At 39.3% G+C, this 25,596-nt stretch overlaps 4 protein-coding genes across 4 annotated transcripts in view; 2 read left to right on the plus strand and 2 right to left on the minus strand.

Moving 5' to 3' along the window:
• Window positions 1-7,955: 7,955 nt before the first annotated feature.
• On the minus strand, window positions 7,956-12,058 carry LOC134795618 (cleavage and polyadenylation specificity factor subunit 4). Its single transcript, XM_063767519.1, has 4 exons — window positions 11,871-12,058; window positions 11,493-11,769; window positions 10,193-10,433; window positions 7,956-8,570 (listed from the first exon to the last, which is right to left on the minus strand). Exons 1-4 carry the CDS (start codon window positions 11,971-11,973, stop codon window positions 8,286-8,288), a joined length of 906 nt encoding a protein of 301 aa, XP_063623589.1. The 5' UTR covers window positions 11,974-12,058; the 3' UTR covers window positions 7,956-8,285.
• Window positions 12,059-12,336: 278 nt separating this feature from the next.
• On the plus strand, window positions 12,337-15,531 carry LOC134795694 (integrator complex subunit 15). The gene is made up of 7 exons (XM_063767628.1): window positions 12,337-12,486; window positions 12,556-12,848; window positions 13,054-13,308; window positions 13,757-13,898; window positions 14,161-14,286; window positions 14,645-14,778; window positions 15,324-15,531. Exons 1-7 carry the CDS (start codon window positions 12,408-12,410, stop codon window positions 15,474-15,476), a joined length of 1,182 nt encoding a protein of 393 aa, XP_063623698.1. The 5' UTR covers window positions 12,337-12,407; the 3' UTR covers window positions 15,477-15,531.
• Window positions 15,532-16,008: 477 nt separating this feature from the next.
• Window positions 16,009-17,040, minus strand: LOC134795832 (ribosomal RNA-processing protein 7 homolog A). Its single transcript, XM_063767766.1, has 2 exons — window positions 16,897-17,040; window positions 16,009-16,788 (listed from the first exon to the last, which is right to left on the minus strand). The coding sequence occupies exons 1-2, from the start codon at window positions 16,928-16,930 to the stop codon at window positions 16,031-16,033; spliced, it is 792 nt and encodes a 263-aa protein (XP_063623836.1). The 5' UTR covers window positions 16,931-17,040; the 3' UTR covers window positions 16,009-16,030.
• Window positions 17,041-17,204: 164 nt separating this feature from the next.
• Window positions 17,205-25,596, plus strand: part of LOC134795901 (serine/threonine-protein kinase SMG1) — a 237,230-nt gene continuing 228,838 nt past the window's right edge. Inside the window, exon 1 of the mRNA XM_063767832.1 lies at window positions 17,205-24,221. Within this exon, the coding sequence (XP_063623902.1) occupies window positions 17,457-24,221 (6,765 nt within the window). The 5' untranslated portion in view covers window positions 17,205-17,456. The remainder of the gene's footprint in view (window positions 24,222-25,596) is intronic.

Raw genomic sequence — 25,596 nt, forward strand, 5'->3', positions numbered from 1 at the left:
GTTGATTCTACGATGATTGTTCCTATAGTCGTGTTGGTGAATGGCCTCATAGCGAAGAGTCTCGACCAACACCTAGAGAGACTTTCGCTGGGTGGTTGGATCAAGGGTCAGATGCAGAAGGCAGTAATTTTGGACACGGCGCGTATAGTACGTCAGTTCCTCACTCTGTGGCCCTGACTACCGGCAGCTTGGGCCCTGCCCCGCTGCCGGCGGCACCCTAGGTTAGGTTTTGATAATGTGTTTATATATTTTTTGTAATGATTTGTAAGTGTTTTTATATTGTACTTTTATACTCACATTGTAAAACCCTAACTTAAGACCTAAATTAAATAAAGAAGAAAACACAAATAATACAAAATAATTACATGCTCAAAAAGTATCTAATATTCGGGAATGAAGGTAAAGTAAATGTCCCACTGCCTTATAACAATCATAACATAACAGCTTTTAATCATAACAAGGGAAGTAATAGATCGCCTAGCGATGATTAGAATGAGCGTATTATTATCAAGCATTTGGACGTTTACTTAATTAACAAAAGACTATAATTCTATACAGTATGTTATAATAGGTAATAATTGGTTCACTATTTCAAGTGGTCTTATTTTAAAATACGGTTTGAAAATTCCTATTTAAGTAGTAATTTCTGTGTTATTTAGACCCCGTTACCTTTAGCTGCAATAATTTATAATTTCAAACGTTTAAAAATATTTTCTGTTAGAACGATTATGAAACAATTGAATGAATGAATGATTTTATAGGACATTCGCTACACAGATTGGCTTAGGGTCGGTTGCACCAAACTGTTCGTATCTTAAAAGAGTTCGCTAAATTTTTATGTATGGAAAGTTTCATAATAAAGCGCCGGGGCGCGCCGGCTGATGTTGATCAGTCTGTCAAATGTGGTTGGTGCAACTGGCACTTAGTCGATAAACAACGATATATATAGAATATAAGACATTATATGTATAATATACTATAAGAAATTCCACTGCGAGTAAAACGATGATAGTTGTTGAAAAACACCGAGCTGAGGTTTTTAATTTGAAGAGCAAACATTACATTTTAGTAATAAAGGACCCATAAAACTATTTATTTATTAGGCATTCTAGACCTTTACGCCCATGAACAAAGATAACTGCCGAAAAAACTTTTAGCGTAAATGCTTTGAAAGCAAAAGCTAACAATATTTATATATTTCAAATGTGCTAATTGAGCTCTTTCAAACGATATACAACACGTCATCATTACTTATTTTTATTTTTTTGGTTCGTGACTTTATGACCTCTAGAGGGCGCATTTTTTGTGACGTCATATAGCCTATAACCAGCGGACGATTAAGACGATTCGAATGACATATCGTTTATCAAATTATAATGAGTACTTAAGAAGTTATAAGCGAACAGATGAACATACATACACACCCACATACATACCAGTCAAAATCATAACCCTCCTTTTGCGTTGCCGTAGTCGGACGACAAAAGACATGTAAGTCATTTACAACAATATTTATATTTAGCGGTAACCTTTACGATAATATCTATGAATTTCTAATTTATACCTGGTCATTTACGCCCCTTGTGATAAGCTGTTGTTGCAAGCTCATAGTGCAAAAATTGGGTCGTAAAGGCAACTTTTTAAGAGATATTGAAATTTTCAAAATACAGAACGAAAGCGCTTGGAATTCTGAACAAAACTGTATATGACGACTACCGTAGGCTCAAAGGGCGTAAGGGACAAAATTGCGAAAATGCAGTAATACTCAGTATTTTTTTCTCTATCGAATAATATATTTAAAATCTCGATAACTTGAAAAAAATATCCGTTAAGCCCTATGAAAAATCAATGCTTGAACACAATTTTCCAACGCATTTGGCCGGATCTGCGAATTCAACTGCGTAACTCCCAACTTTGTGTGCGATACGCCCTTTTGCATCGGAAATTTTATTAAATATGTGGTAATTTTTTGTACGTTACGCCTCTTTGCAGTAGCTTTTTGAGTGCTAAATGTACGTTACGCCCACAACTGATGGATATTTATACGAGTGTTAGATAATTCAATGTAAGAGATACGGCTCCATACTATGTATAATTTCGGGTTTATAATTGTTCCTTTTTTGTGTTTAAGTGGGATGACCTTGTCAATTTTTTCATTAAGTAGGTACTTGCATTACCTGCTCATGTGCTCATTGCTTTATTTATATAACTGAACTAGTGGGTACTTTTTCATCAGTTTTAGGAAAATGATTAAACATGACTATATTCAAATGATAATTATGGCTGATACTATTAGTTTTGTTTGTGACTGGGTTATTGGTAATATTGATTATAATATTAATACTTTTTTGTTTAAACCCTAATTTACAGGATTAACCTTATGAAAGTTACTGTTTAGGTATAACGTTTGCTTTTAAATCCATAGAAGTACGTAAGCCTGGCCGTATGCCTTTTTCTACTCTAATGTAATGTCATATATATGCGATCATATTCATTAAGTTTTACTAAATAGACATACGAAATTTCAAAACTACTATTGTACCTAATAATATTTTAGTATGTAAAAGTAAAATTTATAATCCAATTAACATTACAAACAGAAATAACGCGTAATACTTTCTATAGTAAAATTAATTTGTTACAAATTGTTGTAAGTATATCAATATACATAAATGGTGGGACAGCAGTGATTCTGTTGAAATAATATCATCATCATCATCATCATTTCGGCCTATATACGTCCCACTGCTGAACACAGGCCTCCTCTCATGCGCGAGAGGCCCCTCGCCCATGAAATAATATAAACAAATGAAAAAAAAAACATTGTTTTTGTGGCTAAGAAAACGACCTTTTCGACGTTTAAGTATCCAAAATAACAAAAATGGGGAAAACTTAACAGTGAATACATCTCTATAATTTTTCGGAAAAAAATGTAAATGATAGTACTTAGAAGTATAGTGTTCCCTAAATGCAAGTTGTCAATATTGCAACAAAATTGTCGGATTTACGCCAAATGGTACTAAAACAGTTTAATTTTTAGTACATTACGCCCTTTTTCTAATAAGATAAACAAACATGCTATTTTCGTAAATAAGCATTGTATTATAAGTTCAAGAAATCAGTTTAAAAGACCTCAAAAAGTTAGGAATAAGCCGCATACAGGCATCAGTTAATTCAAGCAAACAAAAAAGGTCTGATTTCGTTTCTCAAAACAAAACTGTTTGTTGGCTCTCCTGAAAAATTGCGTTTTGTCAGTTAAGCCCTTTGAGCCTACGGTCACAGTACACTAAGAACAGTAGTGAATCTTCATAGAAATGTGCCGCTGCCGGCTTGAATGTGTGCGTGCGCGCCCGCACGCCCGCCCGCACGCCCTGCCACGCACACATTAGCATAATATACGGGGGAATACGGTGGCGGCAGTGTGGGCTAGAGATGGGCGAAATGTGTCAGTAGAGGGAAAAGATTGATATAAATCTTTTTACCACTGGGATATGTATCACTCTTTTATATCTTTATATCCGTGTGTATCAGTTGTCCCGCTCGTAACTGTATCGACACTTACCGACTTTGCGCCATCTTATGAATGAGAGAGAGACAGAATTGTTATTATAACGTGGCGACATTTTAATTTTAATTTTGTATCATGATAGATATAGATTGGTACATTCACAAAGAAGCTTGATTTGGTTCGTATTGTCATGTGCAGTTGCTCATGCTATTAGATTAGGTTTGACAAATCTGCGCGTTCTCGTGAATTGCACTATCTATAACCGTGACCTTGAATTTAAAAATGAATAGATTAACACTATTGAATTAATTTTACTTATTAATAGGTATACAAATCACACCAATAACCAATATTACGATAATGTTTGTTGTCTGTGTCTTACGTATACAACCTTTCGATTTCCCATCATACTTTACATTGCAATTTGCATTGCATCCTGCGCGAGCGAAAAATACTATACTATCTACTTCTCTGTCCCGCGGAATAGCGAATGACGCGTCCGAATCCGCCTGAACGACCGCTGTCGCTCGTTCGTGTTACTTCGGTCGACGCGCGACCGAGACATCGCTTTCGCTTTAGTAAATCGTTGCCGAGGGAGTGAGCGGTACGGATATACTGATACATTCGGATTCGTAAAGACAAGAAGAGTGATTCATGAAACGAGAAAGATATATATCTTTTTTATCTATCACCAGGGGTGCGAAACTCCTGACTTCGGTCAAACTCGGGTCCGCTCGGCTCAGCATTGCTCCGAGCAATTATTAGGGTTGGCACCACTTGACTTCCTTTTGCGTGCACGACCACAGATAAGATAATCACTTGATTTTTGACAACCCTAAATAGCCGAAAGGGATAGTGCCATATATTAGAAGGAGACATCATGATTCGACCCTGAACCGCTGTCAAACTTCGTTTTTGTAGGAAGTTTCCTTTCTGTACGATAGTACTATTAATTATTCTGTGCTATCACTCCTGAGTTACCCATCTCTAGTGTGGGCCGTACCGCGACTGTGATCGCGCGCATTCGAGTACGCTGCACGCCCGCTCGCATTTGCCTGCTCTTACCGGCCTTGATTTTTTTGATCATGACTTCGAACAGAGGCAAAAAATATTGTAGTGTCTTTGGGTGTCTCAATAACGACTCCTCAAACCCGGACTTGACATTCTTCACAATACACAATACATTAATTACAGGAATTATGGTACAGATCGAAATTACTCATAGTCCCACCCGATGACTTCGTCGTGAATATAGAAAGGATGGAGCAGGTGTTTCGCAAAGCGTTTGAAAAGGACCACATCAACATTAAAATCGGGACGTCAATTTACGAACAATTAAAAGACATAGAATTTACAATGCCCTGCCCATGCTTCCTTAAAACCTTTTTACTAAAGTTATACGTAAGGATGAGAATTTACTTTACTTTAACCGCTAACAATAAAGCGTTCCGAACATGCAGAAACCGGCGGAACTATTTTTCTGTATTGAATTTATAATTTTTTAAATAAATGCCATTTCCTAATGTAAATATTTAAAAAGCGTTTTATGTATACGTCATTTATGAGTTGATAGAACATTTCATTATATTATATAAATAGAAACCTAGTGCTACTCATAATACGCAAATAATATTTAACTAAAAATAAAAGTGATAACCCTAATGCGCCAACGCAAGAGTAGGTAAATAACTTGCCGAGCGGCCTTAGATTCACTACTGTTCTTGTACTGTGCTACGGTAGTGGATATAACTCATTTTCGCCAAAACGTCCTTTACGCCAATTGAACCCAAAGGTAAATTATTATCCAAGAAGCTTGAACTATCAAAAGTGTTGGTTATTATTATTTAAGGTAAATGTATTCAAAACATCAGAATAAACAGGCATTAAATAACCTCAATACGTGAAATTAATAATACCTATTATAAAAAAATGCTAAGAACAAAAAAAATACATTAAAAAAATAATGTGCATAATTTACGTTAAGTATGGAAAGACTGGTTTATGCTATTTATAAGGAAAAAAAATTATACATGTTTATATTAAAATTTATTAGTCCATATAATTAAGACATATTGAAGTTAGACTTGATTAGATATTAGATATAGAAATAAAAATATTAATAACATTAATATAAATTAAGTTCAAGAAGTAATATTCATTTGGCGCACAGGCGAAGTAAACATGCGCTGCGTACGCAACGTGTGGTTTTTAGAGAGAGGCCCTTACCCGCCGCCACGCCATGGTCGCGCCGCGCCCCCCCCCCCCCTGCACGGCCCGCGTTGCCCGTGTAGAGCCACCCGCTAGCGTCGTATGAACGCAAACATTATTTTTGTATTATTTGTTTATGCAATGGATGAAACTGACACAAATTCATATTTCTTATTTATCCCGCCTTTTAAATTAATAAGATGTGAACTCTAGTAACTTTAATATTCTTTTGTTATGGTAATAGCCTGTTAGAACAAAATTATCAAAAATCTTATGAAGCTATGCCTTAATAAGACACAAAAACATGTAATGTACATTTTGACACGATTAAATGCGATGTCAGCAATTTTTTTTTACTTTAATTATTTTTTGAGTCATTTTGAATAGTATGGCATAGTATCCGATTGCAATGGACGTAATTGACACAAACTATGTTTTCACATTAAAAAAACTATCCTAAATGCGATACAGTTACATGTTTTCTCTAGAATATTCTTTTCTTCAAAATAATTCAAAATAAAAATAATTACCACAAATTGTTAAATTACTTAAAAAGCAAATAATATCTGTGACACAAAACAAAATGTAAGATTAACATCTTAAAACACCATTCGTAAGCGAAAAAATAATTGACTTTAATATTACTTTAAGTTAGGGCTCAAAATATAGCCAGCGCTACAGGACTATGTTTTAGGCCGCCTTTGATAAGTTTCAATAGGTAAAATTGACAATCTAAAAATAAAACAAACAATAACATTAAGTCAGTTTAATTTTATTAAATATTTTTTTCACTTCGTTTAGAAAATTATTTTATATGGTATACTGTAGCCCTAGCACATGATTGGCGGCGCCACTTTGGCGCGACAGGGCTATAACCGCGAAAATCGAAGTTCGCAAATTGCGTGCATCTTTCTCTGTCCCTCTAATGAAGCCTTCATTGGAGTAAAAGAGAAAGATCCCCGCAATTACCGAATTTCAGTTTTCGCGGTAGCCCTCCAGTATCTCGCAGCGAGATAAGACCACCCGTCCCTCTTTAATTACCATAGTTCCCATCATATGTGACGTTCCACGGCAAAAGGTACCTTATGGCGGTTAGCGCTTACGTCGCATAGCGCCGCAATAATATTGGAGCGGCGTTAATAATAGCGTAAGCGCCAACCGCCATAAGGTACCTTTACCCGTGGGAAGTCACATATTGTCGTTTTGGTTTTGTGTGGGTAATACTCGCATCGCATCACTCTATCCGTATTTACTCGTAGGATTTTTGAGCAAAAAAATACTCGATTGCTAATCGCTTTTTGGCACAGCTGCCTAGGACGTTCCCATTACATAGGTATGCTGTTTATAACCATATCAAACAAACTTGCAGAAATACAATATCCAATCCATCCACATCAATCACTGACCCCCCTGCACAGAAACTTGTTTGCGGGGGGGTCAATTATCTCTGCAGTTTACTGTACAATATCAAAACATAAATTAAAGTATAGTCTTCTTCACTGTAATGTAACATATTGTCTTTAAACTAATGAATAACACACCGCCTTCCATGTATAATTGTCTGTAACTCATATTACTAACATGCAAACGCCTTTTAAACGGCATTAAAAAGAACATTAGGGACACAGTCTATTAGAATGAGACACCAACAATACTTCTCTATCATTCGTTTCTATCTATCTTTATCGTTCTTCTTAACAAGCGTAAAAAAGCGATTACATCACGCAGTTAGTTATCACACTGATTGCGAATCCGCACGGTGCTTCATGCGAGCGCGAGACAAAACTATGGTCATTTATAGCGGTGTCTCGCTCACATGCGGGAGCGGCGTCAGTGGGGAGACACTCCTCCTTTCGGGCAAACTCGGCTCCGTTCGGCTCAACATTGCTCCGAGCAATTATTAGGGTTGGCACCACTTGACGTCCTTAAGCGCGCACTACCATAGACACAGAATAAGTAATAGTACTACCATACAGAAAGGACACTTCCTACAAAACCGAAGTGTGACAGCGCTTCAGGGTCGAATCATGATATCCCTTTCTAACTTATGGCACTATCCCTTTCGGCTATTTATCTTATCTGTGGTCGTGCACGCAAAGGGACGTCAAGTTGTGTCAACCCTAATTATTGCTCGGAGCAATGCTGAGCCGAAGGGAGCCGAGTTTGCCCGAAGTCAGGAGTGTCTCCCCAATGCGACAGATAAGATAATGACTTGAATTTTGACAACCCTAAATAGCCGAAAGGGATAGTGCCATACATTAGAAAGGGAAAGCATGATTCGTTCCTGAATCGCTGTCAAGCTTCGGTTCTGTAGGAAGTGCCCTTTCTGTATGGTAGTACTATTATTTATTCTGTGGCGGCGTGCAGGGGGCTTACCGCGAAAACCGAAATTCGCATATTGCGGGTATCTTCTCTTTTACTCCAATGAAGGCGTAATAAGAGTGATAGAAAAAGATGCCCGCAATTTGAAAACTTCGATTTTCGCGGTAATAGTCCTGATCCGCATTTAATGTGAAGACCAACTTAACCTTACTCTCTGTCACTTAATCAAAACTAAAACTTAACACTATCACTGCTGCTGCTGTTGCTGCTGCTGCTGCTGTTTGTCTCTAAGCCACTGGTTTTGGTTCTGCTGATTTTGATTCTGACTCGACAGGAAAGCGAGATGCCCCTTCGGGCACCGGTTGGCATAATGCCCTTTCGTGCCGCACTTGAAACAGGTGACTTCTTCTAGAGGCTTGTGCATCATGCGCTGTATGCGGGGGCTCTCGGCGTTCTCGTTCTCGTTGGCTGGCTTGATGTAGCCGAGCGCTCGGTACCGGGCCTCTTCTTGGCGCTGGGCTGCTTCGCGTTGCTGGAATAGTGAGTTATGAGACATAAGTTGGGGATGCGTTGTAAGTATCTTTCGCTTAACGGCTCGGCCACAACATTGAGCGACCGGCGGCGGCAACCATAGGTGGAAACGAAAGGTCCGATCGCTGTGCCTCGCTCCAACCTATGGTTGCCGCCGTCGCCGGTCATGAAAAAAAATTGGTAAATTGCGTTTGAATATAGTAATAGAGCGACATGCCAAATTGCCGACTTTTATTTAGCTGATCGTCACCGATCGTTATCTGATAGTACAACAATAGAAAAAAGATTAATATTTGGAATTTCAAAGTAGATCATTGCCAACCCTTTAGCCACAAAGGGTTGAAAGAAATCTTGCATAATAGCATTTTTTGTTGGAAGCTGCTTGGCTAACAAATGATACCATTGAAATTTGGATCGGAGCCATATTAACAGGGAGTGTCATACCTATAGGCAGGTGCCTTATTGCAAGATCTTTTGAATAACAAAGATAATCTGATATAGAGGCAGATTGTCAAAGTAATTTTTAACCACAGTAAATTTACTTAGTGCTATCTTTCGCCCGCCTGCCAAAACTTTAAGAACGCCATTTGACTTTGATCCTTGTTTTTTCACTAATATGTGTTAAAGGTATGGCGCCATCGCTCGAAAAAATGGCACCATATCTTTGGCCTTTGCTCGTGTAGATGGCGACACTTTTTGACATTTAACAAATTAAACACATATCATTGAAAGAACAAGGACCAAAATCTTAAAGGTATGACGCCATCGCTCGAAAAGATGGCACCATATCTTTTGGTCTATGCTCGTGTAGATGGCGGCACTTTTTGACATTTAACAAATTAAACACATATCAGTGAAAGAACAAGGGCCAAAGTCAAATGGTGTTCTAAAAGTTTTGGCAGGCGGGCGAAAGATGGCAGTAAATTTACTGTGGCTACAAAAATTACTTTAACAATCCGTCTCTATACTAAATTCTAGAGATGCACCGGATATTCGGTTACTATCCGGTATCCGGCCTATCCGGCCATTTTTTAATATCCGGTCGGATACCGAATAGTGACCTACTATCCGGCCGGATACCGGATAGTAACATTGCTTGATTTCGGAGTAAACAAATTGTTTTTTAGAAACAGTCACGGTCATAATCGTACTTGTTTATTATTTTAAAACAATTTATACATTCCACTGACTTCCACGCGCACACATTTGGAAACCTAGAAATGTGTCCGCGCGATTGTTTACTAGGAAACAGGTCAAACCTGCAGAATGCGCACCCGAAAAACCGTAGGTATAGTTCCGCTGGCCGAATATTCGGCGGCCGGATACCGGATATTCGGCCGATGGTCAGGCCGAATATCCGGTATCCGGTATCCGGCCAAACAACTATCCGTTGCATCTCTACTAAATTCTCTTTGCCAATAATAATGATTTTGCTTTTCTGTTACTATGTATAGTATTTTTCACACATTGGGTAGGGTACGGTAACAGGTGTCAACTGTCAGTTCCAGTTCTAAAAAATGCCAAATCTTGCAAAATTGTATTGAAAAGACAGCCTAAACCTGTCAGCCTACTCATCGAGTTTGAAAAATAATATACCAATAGTGCTGTTAGTTTGCATCTTACCTCTGGCGGTATCTTATTACACGACGACGCCTTATGTCCAACTTCAGAACAATAATGACAGACAGGCAACCGCTTGGCATCCTTAGTTTGTTCGGGCGGCGCAGGTAACTCGAAGCGCGGGTGCATGTACTTGCAGGAGGGCCCTTCGGGGCACAGACCAGCTAGGTAGTTGGTGCAGAGCACGCGCCGGACGTGGCGGTGGCGGCAGTGAGGCCCGTGCCGGCAGAAGCCGCGGTCGTACCTGGAATTTCGTTTAAAGATATCATTATCTCCTAATTGGTTAAAATCAGTTTCATTTCTCCACTACCTAGAGGTTGTCTGGAAGAGATCGCTGTTTAGCGATAATGCCACCTGTGTTTCCATGTACATTCATTCGGAGGTTGTGCAATATAGAGGATTTGTATTGTATTGTTATCTATCAAATCAAACAGATGTCGTCAGATGTAGAGGTAGTCCCAATGAAACCACTGTAGCTGGCTTTAATTCAATAACAACAAACTTTAGTCTATTTCATTACTAACAAGAGGAGTTTTCTCAGTTTGAAAATCTTAACTTTTTGAGGGCATTCTAAGTGCAATTCATTTACTACTAAGATTATTAAGGGGAGAGGGCTCAGCCATAACTTATTTATAAGAGGGTGAGGTAAGAAACCTGATAGTTGTTATGTGAGATCACAATAACGCGTAAAAGTCCAGATTATACTTTTGAAAGTGCTTGAGAAACCACGCAAGTGTAACGTGTGTGCGGAGGCGCACTCTTGGATGCGCGTAAATGACTTTCATGGGTAAGGGAACGCCTGATAAAATGTTTCAGCAGCATTTGCAACCAATTCTGCTATTTTCCAATACAATACTGGAATGTTTGACTTTATAAACCTTTAATTGCAGGCAACACTATGTAAAAGTGACAATTATACAGAGTTTCATTATTTTTATTTTATATTTATATTTACAGAGTATTTATCAAACCCATGACCATCCTCTGGGAGGTGACATCACAAAAAAAAAGGACTTCCCCCAACCAGCCAGGCAACAGTAAGTCATTCATGGCCTACATATTGAACTCTGAAATAGGTCTAAGGATTGAAAAAACATCCACTGCTCTCATACTGCTCGGCATAAAAAAATATAGCTAGAGAAGTTTGTGTGTGTACATTATCATCCAACTTACATATGTATGCAAATTTTCAGTTTAAATTTAACTTGGAAAATTTGACCCGTACAAACATATAAAGAGGACATGGCTTCAAGATAATCAGGTACTATACTAATCTAGCTTTGCAATGCTCCTTGACTCTTACCAGGGACAGTCTTTGATCTTGCTCTCCGGGTCTATATGAAGAAATGGGCACTCCTTATTGTGACAGGCATTAAAGCGGGCGTAGAAGTAGCACTCCGGCATTTTGGACATGTCATACTCGTGAAGGAACTCGCACTGGTCTCCCTTCTTGCACAGACCGCGCAGCCAATGCTTGCAAACCACCGTGCGGTCGCCGCGGACGTGTCTGTAAGGACACTGAGGTCCATTTGTACATCCATTGGGTTGACTGTAAAATTCGCATACTGCTGCCGTGGACTCTGAAAAATCAAGCGAAAAATGTTTCATATGTCACCTAAAACGTCTCCAACAACCAGTAGCCAGGTATATCACTGTTTTATTGGTGTAAAATCACACTTACTATCCATTCCGGGAAACGGCAACGGTAAAGCTCCATATTGCTCGTCTAATGCAAAATCTATGTCGAATTTGATATGATCTACGTTAGCGACTAGGACCTCCATTTGGAATGCTAAAATTGAAAGTATTTATAGAGAAAATTGCAATAAATTGCTTGCAATGCACACCGATGCAGCGTTGACATGACCTGCTTGACAGGTTCTATTTTTTTTGTACGAACACAGATAAAACGAAACAGTAGCTTCGTTCGTTACATAAAAATCAAAATAAATTACAGTTGACCAACATAGAGATATTAGTAATTTTGATAGATAAACAGCGTTTTTATCCTTGGCTTAGACATTTTTTAGTTTTACAATCTCAAATGTCAATATTAGGCAGTATGGCCTTTGGTCTTAGCCTGTCCAGAAAGGACGAATAAAAAAAAAAAAAAAAAATCTAATGTCAATGTCAAAATTGACAAATCCTTCGTAGACTGGCTGGGGAGACGCCGTGTTTTCATAATTTATTATCGTTTTAAAAGAATTAATCCGACAAAATGTCTATGTCGGATCTAAAGCATTCATTACGGAAATATGAATTCCCTCAATGTGCGAAGGAAGCTCTTTTAAGAATAGGTAAAATTTCCCTGTTATGCATTGCAATAGGCTTCCTTGGAAAATGCTTACTTACATTGTTATTTGCAGAGCAACTGCTAGCCGGTCGTGTAGCCCCCAGCAGTAAGCAAGTAGACGTAGCTATGGAGATAATTTCCGAGTTCATATTCTGCGAGTCTACGCGACGCGGGGAGCGAAGGGGTTTGAACCCTCTTCAAGAGCTGCAGCTTATTGATGTGATCTGCGAGTACTTATCGAGCTGTACGAATGAGACAACGAAGAACACAATATTCTTGTCCCTGTTTGGAGGTGGCGATACTCAGAAGAGGCTTAAAATATTGAGTATACTTGCTAGTATGGCTGTGTCAGCTTCCAGCACACCAGTGAGTATTTAGTCATTATATCCACTGTATAACCAAATGATTTATGCGGATTAATGTATAGCAGCTGTCTTGTAAACTAGGAATAAAGGGTTTTAAGACTTAAGTAATTTATTGTTTTGTGAAGCATCTTCATTTTATGCCTTTTTCTGCTTTGCTGTATAAAACATAATAATATATGTTTCACAGAGATTTACTTTGTCCCCAGGTGCTACTAGCAGTAGGTGTGTGGCTGCAGCAGATGGGCTGCTCATCACCACCATCCCTGCAACTAGTAGAAAACATCATCAGAGACCACTTTCACTTAAACACATTCAACCAAACTGCACTCAAAAGCTTAGCCTCCAGTGCCCCTCAGTTTGTAGCTAATTTCATCACAGCCGTCACAGAATTGTACATGCAAGAGGTGAATGGTGTGAGGAAACTCCCGCCTAAGAACTTACTGGAAGTGATTACGTCTTGGGTGGGTACTTATTACTATCTACTGCCATTACCAAAGAAGTCTAAAGTTTTAAAATTTATTGTTTGGGGTTTTCGAGTGGCACACTCATTCCAAGCTAAACTGTGACTGATTGAATTAAGGATTGTATATTTTTTGCATTTTCACTATGACAGTAATACTTTTAGAATTTTTTGTATATTTTTGTACATATTAAATCTATGTGTTCCTTTCCTCTTTTGTTTTTTTCTGTTCCTTTATTTGAATGTTTTTAAACAATACATAATTTTCAAAGACCATTTTATTGGGTAGATGCAGGTCATAGAAGCCTAAATAGCAAATTAGATAATTTATTTGGCCTTTCAAGTATAAATTTTGATGAAATTCTTGGGACACTTGCACAAAGAAATTAGGAGGTTTTACGACCACAATTATGTAATAAAATTAATACTGCAACAACTTTTTTTTCCAGGTGTACTCCAATCCAACCCTATGCCTGTCCGCGCAGAATAACCCTCCGCAGCTGCCGCCCGGTTCCATCCCGATGGCGGCCGTGACACCTCTTGCTGGACTTGTGCATTGGTGTACACTAGCACCACTCTATATAGACTCGGGTATAAAACCATATATATACTTCAAACTAGTTTATTTATTTCCACTATAGTTTATCTGCTTTGCTGAAAGGTTGACTGGTAGTTCTATGTCTATAGCATTAAGTCTCTCCTTTTGTAAGTTATTTTTTGTGATCATGATGATTTCTTTTGTGAAAGTTTTCTGTGAAATACTTATAGCCATACGGTTTCCTGGTGAAAAACGATAAGAGTTGATTTTGTCTTCATTATAACAATATAGACTACTTCATATTTTATTTTACAGACTCTGAAATGGTTGAGGTGTCACCACCGAAAAAGATCAAGATAGAAGGAGAAAACCTGTCACTGATCAAACCTGTGCCAACTAAAGTGTTGACAGAGTCTGAGCTTTATATAAAGTTACATTTAGGTAAGTTTTGACACTAATATTATAAATGATTTAACAATTTTTCACTAACATTCAGGTCGTAAGAACGGTTGGGTCTACTTTTACGACGTAAAATTAATAATATTAATATATTATTAAAAAGTTCAAATACCTATCCTAAATATGTAATAGTATAAATTGGGTTTTAGGGGTGAATGTGGGCTACTGCTTTAAATGGCTAAGTGTGTGGCTCGAGTTGTAGTAAAACAGCACCTATAACTACAATTAAGATCATCGTGAATATTCGTAATAGCTTAATTTTTTTTAAATATTATTGTACGCGATAGCTTTGTCGCGCGCGACTGTAGCGATTTATCAGAATAATGTTCAACTCCGGCAGGAGTGCTCCACAGCCTGCGCGGACGGCGCGGCTCGGGCGGCGCGGTGCACGCGGCGGCGCTGGCGGCGGCGGCGCCCCAGCTGCAGGCGCACGCGGCCAGCCAAGCGCGCCCGCAGAGCGACGCTAAGTTACAGGTATGTACAGTCAGCAGCAATAGTTGCTAAGCGGGCGAGGTGTTCAAAATGATCTTGACACGACTTTATTGTTAAGAGAATAAGAGCGCGTCAAGGTAATTTTGAACACCTCGCCTGCTTAGCAACTTCTGCTGCTGACTGTACTATAAAACAGTTACTGCCTAAACATGACACAAGTTTTTCCTATAGTTTGACAAGAGTCACTGATGACGGATGACATGACAGTAACGTAACGTGATGCATTAAGCAGAGAAAATCACACTGTCTTTTTGTAATATTATGGGAAAATATTTTGCATTTTAACCTAAAGTTTGCTGACGAAAGCCCACTTACATACAAGCCACAAATGGTCAGGCACAGTTATTAAAGCCTGTTCAAATTGTTCATGCTTTCAATTGGTTCATCCACTAATTTAGTCTGGTCTGTGCGGAAACAGAAGAGTCATAGAATGTATTGGATCCCATAAATTTCACGACTCTTCTTTTTCCAAACAGCTCTAGCCCACGGTTCTGGTTGTGAATCTTTAAAAATGTAACTCTTCCCAGGACTGCCTAGACCGACTCGGCCAAGCAGTGCAAGTGGCCCTCTCATCCGGCTGTGTGTATGGCAACATCAATCACCTGCTGGCAACCCTGGATTCCCTGCCAGAGAATAGGTTGCTGCGAATTGTAGTGCAAGCTCATCGCTCGCTTTGCTGACAGGAGCAGGCCATTGAGATTGATTAGATCTTTAGGTACTTTAGGCACCGTGACAAGAGGTCTTTGACAGCTGCTGTCAAAATCCACCAATAAAAAAACATGGTTAAACATGATTGGTGGATTATGACAGCTAGACCTCTCGCCACGGTGCTGTCATCTAGCGAAAAACTCGCTCGCGGAAACCCTCATTGTTTGGAATGTAAAGTACAGGCGATAAATGTGTTTTAAAAAATGAAATTTATGGCAGAAGCTTATTGTGAAAGAAGTCAGCCAAGTCAGGCAACCAAGCAATTTACCTACTTGTCAGTGTATACAGAAATATGTATTTTGTTTTCATAGAAGATGAATTGCTGTACAAAGGAATTATTAAATTAAGTTTATAAATAAATGTATTTTGTAAATAAGTTATAGATTAAAGACTATTTCATAACACGAATGTTGTAGTTTCATTGCCAATTGCCATGTTCTTTGTAAAGGAATGTTTTTTACCCTTCATATATTAACTCAAAAGTCTACAATAAGAAAACAAACATTTTGATACTAAACTAGTTTATTCAAAATGGCTTAAACCTACGACTCTGTTTAATCTGAGCTATTTTCTTCTTGTCCTCTTCAAACTTCTGTCGCAAAGCTACCACATGCTTCATTTTCGACTCTCTAATCTGGAAGGTGTAGAAGTTCTTCAATTCTTTCCGCTTTTTATTTTTCTCTTCTTTAGCCATGACTTTGCTCTCTACATTCTCGGAGCGAGTGAAGCTCTGTACTTTTCCCTTCTTAGTGACCGTGATCCAGCCATCATCATCCTCTTCCTCTAACTTCTTTTCTTTATCCTCAGCTTGTTTCGTTTTCTCATCATGTTTTGTAATGAATGCCTCTACTGTTTCTTTCAGCTCTTTTGCGAGTAGGACAGAATTGTTGTACTCTTCTACCCACTTTTTAATACCACATTTGATCTGATATTTGTCAGAGTTAACAGGGGCGAGTTCCGTAAGAGCTAGAGCTTTATGTAACTGTGCTACTTTAGCAAAAACTATATAGCCCACTTTGAAAATAGGTTTCTGGGTGACTGGAAGGAATTTGTCTAAAGTTTTTGTTTCTGAAGGACCCGGCTTTTCTAAAAGAGACACAGATTTCACAGTCCCAGCGTCTCGAAATGCGTTTTTGATTCCATTTTCGTCAATATATGGAGGTATGTTGACGACGAATAAAGTTCTGCCTTGAGGTCTGTCCTCCGTGTGATCCCTTACCGCATGCTCTTTGATATAGATTGTGTGGGGAGACTCTGAATCATCCGTAACTTTTAATTCTAAAGCTGAAACCAAATATTGCGTTCTAAAAATGAATATTATGAAAAGTATATTTATTACTAAAATGTATTTAGAAATATATTCGTATTAAATAATTTATTATAACAACGTACCTTTGAAAATTAGTGGACGTTTACTAGACTTCATGTTTTCGTTTCCAAGTTTCACTTAGTTTTATAATTCATTATTTATACACGAAGAAATAGGCAATACATGCCTTTGTAGTATTTGAGGTTATATCATTTGTTGTGACTTTGATGACAATTGACAATGAACATTGAACTCTCGTTCAGAAATTGTGAGATGATTCTCTATGATTGCCATTTTATCCATTTTATCAAGTAATGAGTTAAGTAATTACAGTAAAGAAACATGTTCCCTAATAATTGTTATTTGAGTAATTTATTCAAAATTGTGCAAGTTCTTCTAATAAGATCTGTAAATATTCAAATTACGATGTAAAATAAAATTTTCTTTCTTTGTTCAGAAATCTGTTAAGCTTCCGTTTTTTTAAAGTGACAGCTGTTATAGTGACGTTTTAGAAAGATGTGAAAATTGTCTATGGTAACGTTTTCGTTGTGTGGCTGAAAGAAAACGACTGTTTTGACCGTAAATTTGCGTAATTTTGCGGCCATGTGTGGTCATATTCGTGCCCCTAGAGACAATTTTAGTGATGTTATCAACCACTGCAAATAATAAAGTGAAAAACTTGAAGGGGTCGGAGCCCCCCGACGTTCTTGAAAGGGAAGAAATCGCCCAAGAAAACACGGATGATAAGGTCAGAGGTTATGTTGGGTCGTATGATGCATCGTCTTCTTTTGGCGGGCCGAGCCGAGACGGGCGTTTTCGGCCCCGCGGCCGGGTTACGGAGTTTCGACACTCGAGAGGCGGCGGGCGCGGCGGCCGAGGCAGAGGCCTGCCGTCCCGCAGCGACCGAGATCTTGATGGTTCCTTTAAATATCACGAACCGTTAGCTCATGCCGCGGCTGATTCCTGGGCCCAAACGAACTCTACAAAAAATTTCTACGAGCGATCTGAACTGGCTATCCATCTGCCCGAAGACCCACGAATATCTAAACTGCTGCGTCGCCTGTGTGCCGAGGTGGACGTCGAAAAGTCGCTTGCGATATGCAGCAAGCTGCAGGAGGCAGTCATGCTTCCAGAAAACGCCAGATACATTAGAAGATCTTATGACATACTTGTTGAATCGCTACTTGATGTGCTGTATGATGCCCCCGGGCCAGAAACAAAGGAGCAAGCTGCTGTAGTCCTAGGCAGGATTGGTTACGTCATGGGGCCGGATTTCCGTAAACATTTGGAGTGGATTGAGACCACATATGCAGCACATAATAGTTCTATCAAACACCTGCTCATACTGTCCTTTTCTGAGACATTTCAACTGGACTTTCAGACACCAAATCTGTCGGAGTTTGCAGAAACAACTCTGGTTCGCCTTCAAGTCATTATAGAGGGTACTGATTCAGCCGATGTCTTTATGGCTGCCATAACTGCCATGATAGTGATGTCTAACTCATACCCAGAACATTTTGCCAATCATTTTGTGGATACTGTGGACATTTTAGTCGGCTGGCATGTCGATAATGCTCAACCGAGAAAGATCAAGGAGTTTGCTCTACAATCACTGTTTAAACTGAGCCGTCACTGGCAGGCTGATGTCGGGTTCTCAGTAAACCTGCTGAACCAATTTGTTGAGGATATGGTAGCTTATTCAACTGACCTGGATTCTAATAAAAGTGACACAGATACAGAATCTACATCACCAGAGGACTGCATACAGAAGATAACCTCATTTCTTAATGTGTTTAATACTGTTGTAAAGAGTCTGGGCAGTTTACTCAGCCCAACTACATCTCAGACCGTCAGCTGGTCTTTCCTGACTGAATCCATAACTAAGATACTTCAGGTACTTACTAAGACTTTGAAAGATGATGCAGAACCTGATTTGATTGTGGCCGGAAATGAAAGCATTACATTACTATTGAAGCATTTACAAACTAAAGCTATGTCAAGCTTCCCGGCTTTGTTCTCATTGATTTCTATGGAGATTACAACCTATTTGAATGATGAAGAAAATGTGTGTCTCAGTGTCATTGACTTAATATCTAAAACTGTCAAAGAGATTGCATCAAACCTTCCTATAGAGTTTATCACTGAAACAATAGGTCCCGAGTCTAATTTACGTCAGTTGCGAAATTCAGAGAGTGCCCTTGTTCTAAATGGGGTAATGTCAGTTTACAGTAACCTTTTGAACTTAAAGAATATCCCACTGTTGCAAGAAACTTACAAGTTTGTACTTACAGACATACAAAACTCGTATTCTATTATCGTGCCTGACATACAAATCATTCAGCCTGAATACACTGATGAAGTGTGCAAAGAAGATGCAGAAAAAAATGTTATATTCTACCTGCAATGTCTTTCCGAGCTTGCAAATGCTAGTAATTCGATCATCGGCATGTGGGCTTTGCAGCCAAGTATTTTAGAACTCCTGGCAATTAAAATGCGTCCTGAAGATGATAAACTGAGCCAAGATAAACCAGCCCTCCAATATGCTGTGCTGTATTTGCTTTATTCCCATTGCAGAAAGAACAATCATTTTATTGCATCAAGTGATTTAGTAAAGATGAAGAACTCCCAGCAGAGAGCAAATGATATATTTGGCTTATCCAAATTAAACCTCGGAGAAGTGAAAGGCACAAGTCCTACATCTGGACATCTAGCGGTAATTCTCAACACATTGAGTGTAATATTGGAAAAAGATGTTTGCACGGAAACCATGTTGCTTGTCCTTCATTGGGTTTCAGACATACTTAGCCAGCTTGACAAGTACCTACCAATTGTCAGTATGTCTAAAGGATTCCTCATTTTGACCACAAACATGCTATCTCTAGCTTACTGTTTTGACGATGACATAGTGCTGATTGTTATGAAAAACAGCCAGTTGCTGTTAAAAAACAAAAACCTCAGTTTAAATGCAATGGTATTGAAAACTATAGCTGTGTTGTGTGTGTTACACATGGACAATCAAAATGACGCAGTGTCAAACATTTGTATGGAAGTGCTTTTTGAACTTCCGTGGGACATAGTGCAACTGGAGCTTGACAAACAAGTCATACAAGTATTCAGATATCGAAAAATGAGCCTACATCTGCTTAACAATGAAAGTAAAGCAAACTCTCTAAAAGAATACCTTTTGAAAGGGTCATACACAACCTTGTCAAATCAACATTTTAAATCAATAATCGATTGTATCCTTCAGTCTACGGTCGAAGATAAAAATCTATTACTAAATGCATTTTTAACTTCTTGGCCCTTGCATTCTCATGACGCCGACGAGAACAATATTCTGTTTTTCCGACAATGTGCCACAAATTTTTCATCAATTTGTATCAGTTGGGCACTATCGGAACTGGCTTTGACTACTGTAACATTAAAACTGAGAACTGCTCTTGGGAAACCTCAAGAAACATTCATGAAAATAGAAGGAGCACTGAAAGGGATCGCAAGAGAGACTTCCTCATTAGAAACTAAATATGCGTCTACAGATCAGCGAAATTTAATGGATGTGGTTGTTGGAGAGCAAATGAGATCCCGCTGGATCACAGAGTTTATGATGTTCCTTGAGAAATACATATACAATGCGGCTGAAGGGACAGCTACAGTGCTACCACCAGTCGCCAAGCCCGTGCGGACGTTCTTCTATACAAACTGGACAACATGTCGAGATTGGCAGAACAGGCTGCGGCCGGCGTCTCTTGCTGTCAGTCAATACGCTGGCCATTACGGCGCCGCTATCTATCACGCCTCGCTGATTCTCCAAACTGCTGCCACCTCTACAACTAACATCGATATCGAAGCTATCGCCATGAATCTAGCTCGTGCTCTCATAAAAATCCAAGAGCCGGAGGTATTGCACGGACTCTACGTTTGGATCAAACAAACGTTTGATAAAAAGCTGTATTGGCTAAAGGGCGCAGCAGAGCAGGCTAATTCGCGACACGAGTTAGCTTTGGAATTCTATAAGAAACTAAACAATATGAAAACCCAAGAAGACAAAAAAGAATCTGGTGATACGCCTCAAACAGAGACTAAAAGTGAGAGGTTCATTGACGAACAAATGATGGACAGCTACAAGCATATTCAGAATTGGGAGGATATGCAGGAATGGAAAGAAAATGAGAACCAAAAGAAGCACAATTCGCCGTGGAACTCATTCACAGCACTGCGAGTATTCGAGGGCAGTACTGAAATTCCCGACGAACTTACTAATTGGGACATTCTCGATATGAATTCTAATGAAATATCTAAAAACGCTTGCTCATATCAAAACCTCATAAACAAGATTGAATCGACGTTAGTGTGCACTGCTGTAAACGTGTGCTATACCGATAACTTTGAACAATATGAGCGTTTGCTAACAGATTGCGACGCTCTGCTGAAATGTAGCGCTCAAGAATTCGCTAGAACGAATGCTGTGCATTTCATGAAAAACATCGCAGTGCTTCAATTGGCTAATCTAGGACTAAGAAATATCGCCAAGAATGGAAAAGTAATTTCAAATCCATTCAAACCGTCAGTTCTAAAAGAACACAAATATGGCACGGACTTCGAAAATCTCAGTCGCATTCTTTGGTGGAATCAGTATTTTACGAAACTGAACATGACTGAAGAGAACATCTTCTATGCAGAGTGCCTTCGGTTAGATGTAATAAAGAATGCCAGGAAGCATTCTAATATAGGAATGGCTAAAAGAGAACTATTAAATCATTTCAAACATAATTCAGCATTCCAAATGTATCTTGGTAACGTTGGTAATTTAGACGAACTGAGTGAGGTGTTGGTAATGTCCACAAACACGTATGATTTAGACATTTGGACATTAAACAACACGACGGCTCTAATGGAATTATGCAAACTAACGTATAATAAAGAAGAAACCAAAATGCAAGCTATCAATTTGTGCTCGAACATATCCCTTGGATTCTCGCAAAGACTTGCAATGGGAGAACAAAGCTACGAACTGCGTGAAAAAGGAACTCGGATGCTTTTAACTTTGTCTAAATGGATCCAAAGTCAAACCGAGAATGAAAATATCTTAGAAGTTGATTCGCCTTTAATGAAATTGATATCCGCTCTACCTGAAATCGGTCTGGTGGACAATAACATCTCTGAAAACGTGATCCCGCTAGCTGATTCCGCTGTCGGCAAGCTACTGCAGTTTGGCGTCAACCAATGTCCAGGACTTGCTAAAGCGTGGGCTAATTTCGCAGCTTGGTGCTTCAGGTGGGGCAGGAAGATGGTTGAGTTCAGTTCAAAGACGCGTGAACAATTAACTGACAATGATAAAGTACAGATAGAGAGCGTCATGATTGGATGCTCGCCACAGGATTTCGAAGCTGTATGTGAAATCTTATCAAAAACAAAAGCCACTTGCGACGACGAAGATATTGATTGGAATGAGATCAACACATCGGAGATGATAGAGAGCCAACTTCGCACGGTGCCTTCCCTGAGCAACGCATTCCCTGAACACCTTGCCTTGCTGGTTGATATATGGCGCCAAGCTCAAAAACGAGTATTTTCTTACTTCGAGCTGTCAGCAGACGCTTACTTCAAGTTCTTGCAGTTAATATGCGCCTCGGATTACATAAACCATAGTGGCGAAAATGCAGTCGTGAATGCGACTTTGAGACTGCTTCGTCTCATAGTAAAGCATGCTATGGAACTTCAGACAGTCCTGGAATCTGGATTAGCGAACACACCAACGCAGCCATGGAAAGTGATTATCCCACAGCTCTTTTCAAGATTAAATCATCCCGAGACTTACGTGAGGAAATGTGTTTCTGATCTGCTATGTCGACTCGCGGAGGATACGCCTCATCTTATTACATTTCCTGCTGTTGTTGGTGCTGTAGAAAACGAAACGAAAGATTTGACCGAGCTTAGTGTAGCAAGATCTTATTTGTCCAATGACGAAGAAAATAGTCAAACTGATAGTGACTTAGACGATACGGCTAGTGACAAAGTCGTAAATAATGAACTAAATTCTTGTTTCTTAGACATGGTGGAGACATTAACGAAGCAAGCGCCAAAGACAATACTTCAGGTGAAATTGTTAGTGAAGGAGTTACAGAGGATTAATCTTTTGTGGGACGAATTGTGGCTTGGAACACTCTTGCAGCATCACTCCGAGTTCAATAAGAGACTCACACAACTAGAGACGGAAGTTGCTAGAGTTAAAGATAATGCTAATCTGAGCGCTGAAGATAAAGAAAAGCTGATTAAGGAGAAACATCGAATTATATTTGAACCCGTTGTGTACGTATTAGAACAACTAGAACGTATCACGTCTGCAAAACCAGAAACTCCTCACGAAGCGAATTTCCAAGCGAAATTCCATAATTTAATAACAGAAGTTATCGAGAAACTGAAAAATCCGACGAATCCTGAAAAACCACAAGAGTCCTGGGCGCCTTTGAAACAGTTACAGCTTAAGCTCCAACAAAAAGTGAATAAGAGAACTTCTTACATTTTGAGGATGTCAGATATTAGCCCTGTGCTAGCTGAACTGAACAATACTGTTATTACGATGCCTGGAGTCCATACTAACCAAAGGACTGTCAGAGTGACGATAAAGTCAGTAGAAAACAATGTGGCTATCCTTCCAACTAAAACCAGGCCAAAGAAATTGGTATTCTGCGGCTCAGACGGTAGAGCGTACACATATTTATTCAAAGGCTTAGAAGACTTACATTTGGACGAAAGAATAATGCAGCTGCTCTCCATTACAAATACAATGCTGGCTAGAGACTCCGAAAACAATGATAATCAGACCTACAGAGCGCGGCACTACTCCGTGATTCCTTTAGGACCCCGTTCAGGGTTGATCAGCTGGGTGGATAACGTAACGCCACTCTTCGCGCTTTACAAGCGCTGGCAGAATCGCGAAGCGGCTATTCTGTCCGCTAAAACCAACAAAACTGTCAACGTGTTGCGCCCTTCAGAACTGTTCTACAATAAACTGAACCCTCTTTTGAAAGAAGCTGGTATACCGACTGAGAATAGGAAAGAATGGCCGGTATCTATACTTAAACAAGTGCTCCAAGAGTTAGCAGCGGAGACTCCTAACGATTTGCTGTGGAGAGAGATATGGTGCAGCAGCGTGTCTCCCGAGCAGTGGTGGCAGATGGTCCGTCGGTACAGTTATTCAGTGGCAGTGATGAGTACAATAGGCTATATAATCGGCCTCGGTGATAGACATTTGGACAATGTGATGGTGGACTTGACATCTGGTGAGGTGGTGCATATAGATTATAACGTGTGCTTCGAGAAGGGGAAGACGCTGCGGGTTCCGGAGAAGGTGCCGTTCAGGATGACCCCGAATTTGGTGACGGCGCTCGGCGTGACTGGTGTTGAGGTGAGTTTTGTTTTTATTGTTTTGGGTGGGGTTTGGGTTAAAAAAGGCTATCACTTATTAATTCAAAATTTGCAGATCTATGTCGTCAGTCAAAACAATATTTTACCACAACGGTTAAACAGACGTGTCACTATTAAACACCTGTTAAAATATGCATTGTTTACGCTCGAAGTTACTATTTTAGTACGATGCACAAAAAGAGTTACCGATATGGAATTTGCTTTAGTGCATCATTGATAAAACCACTAATTAACTATTCATAAATTTCATAATCTGACGGCAAAAAGCGTGCAACTCAACTTAGCATCGTCTATTGCCTATTGCTTTGAATTATAAATGGTAAAATAGACTTTGTAAACCACTTCGTGTTTATTGAGTGAAAACAAATATTTTTTTTAAAAGCCACTATATAAATGAAATTAACTCAATGAAATATATGCCCCGAACTAGATTCTGGTTTGAACTCCTAGAGCTTACGTTGACGGTGACGGACCGGCGCAGGCTGCGTCCGTCACCGTCAAACGGGCAAGCTCCTGATGGCACTCCTCGCTACGGAGTGAAACATGCCGAGCGTTTTTCGACTTAAAATACGTGACTGACCCGTTCTTAATATATTTAATATGTCTGTGTCTCATGGAAGTTTTGTTATTAAAATGAACTCGTTAATTTTACAAGCGCTCTCTCTTACTGATTGTAATTAGTAGGCAACAGCAGTAATTTTGCTGTCAGACTTCAAGGCTGTTGTCAAATGTTTTTAATGACCCCATTAAAGTGTATAGTTAGTTATGGATGTTATGATTGATAATATTTATCAATAACCCATTCTTTGCTGTCGCGCAGAAGGGTATAATGAATAGGTAAATATATAAAGTACACAAATTAGTTTAGTTGCTTACTACATATTTTAGTCGGTTCGTCTTCTTTGCTTGCTTCTTTAGGCGCTTACTTACCTTTTTTAACTCTTCTAAGGTGGGAACTTTCGGGATCTAAAATCTATACATACCTCTACATGTTTCATCCTTGATTTAAAACTTTATTTTAAAATAGAGGCGTTATTGGTGGATGTCTTATCCCACTAGAAACTATCGTGCTGTCTCTTTGACAAAAGCGCCATCTTCCTAAGAAACGGTAAGACATTGCGCGCAGAACTATTCGCCATCGCACTTAACAGAGTCGGCGTTGTCTCAAACTGTCGCTCATAGATGGCGACTCGTGCCTTAGCAATAAAAGAGTTAATAATAGTAGAAGAGTAAGAAAAATTTGTGCTACAAAGTAGACATCTGAAGTATAAGTAGATGTCGCTACGCTACTGTCGTACGGCCCCGTAGGTAATTCAGTGGCGGCGCGTCCATAAACGCCGATTCCCACCGGCTTG

Source organism: Cydia splendana, chromosome 12 (genome assembly GCF_910591565.1).
Source record: "Cydia splendana chromosome 12, ilCydSple1.2, whole genome shotgun sequence".
In the NCBI taxonomy this organism is placed as follows: Eukaryota; Metazoa; Arthropoda; class Insecta; order Lepidoptera; family Tortricidae; genus Cydia; species Cydia splendana.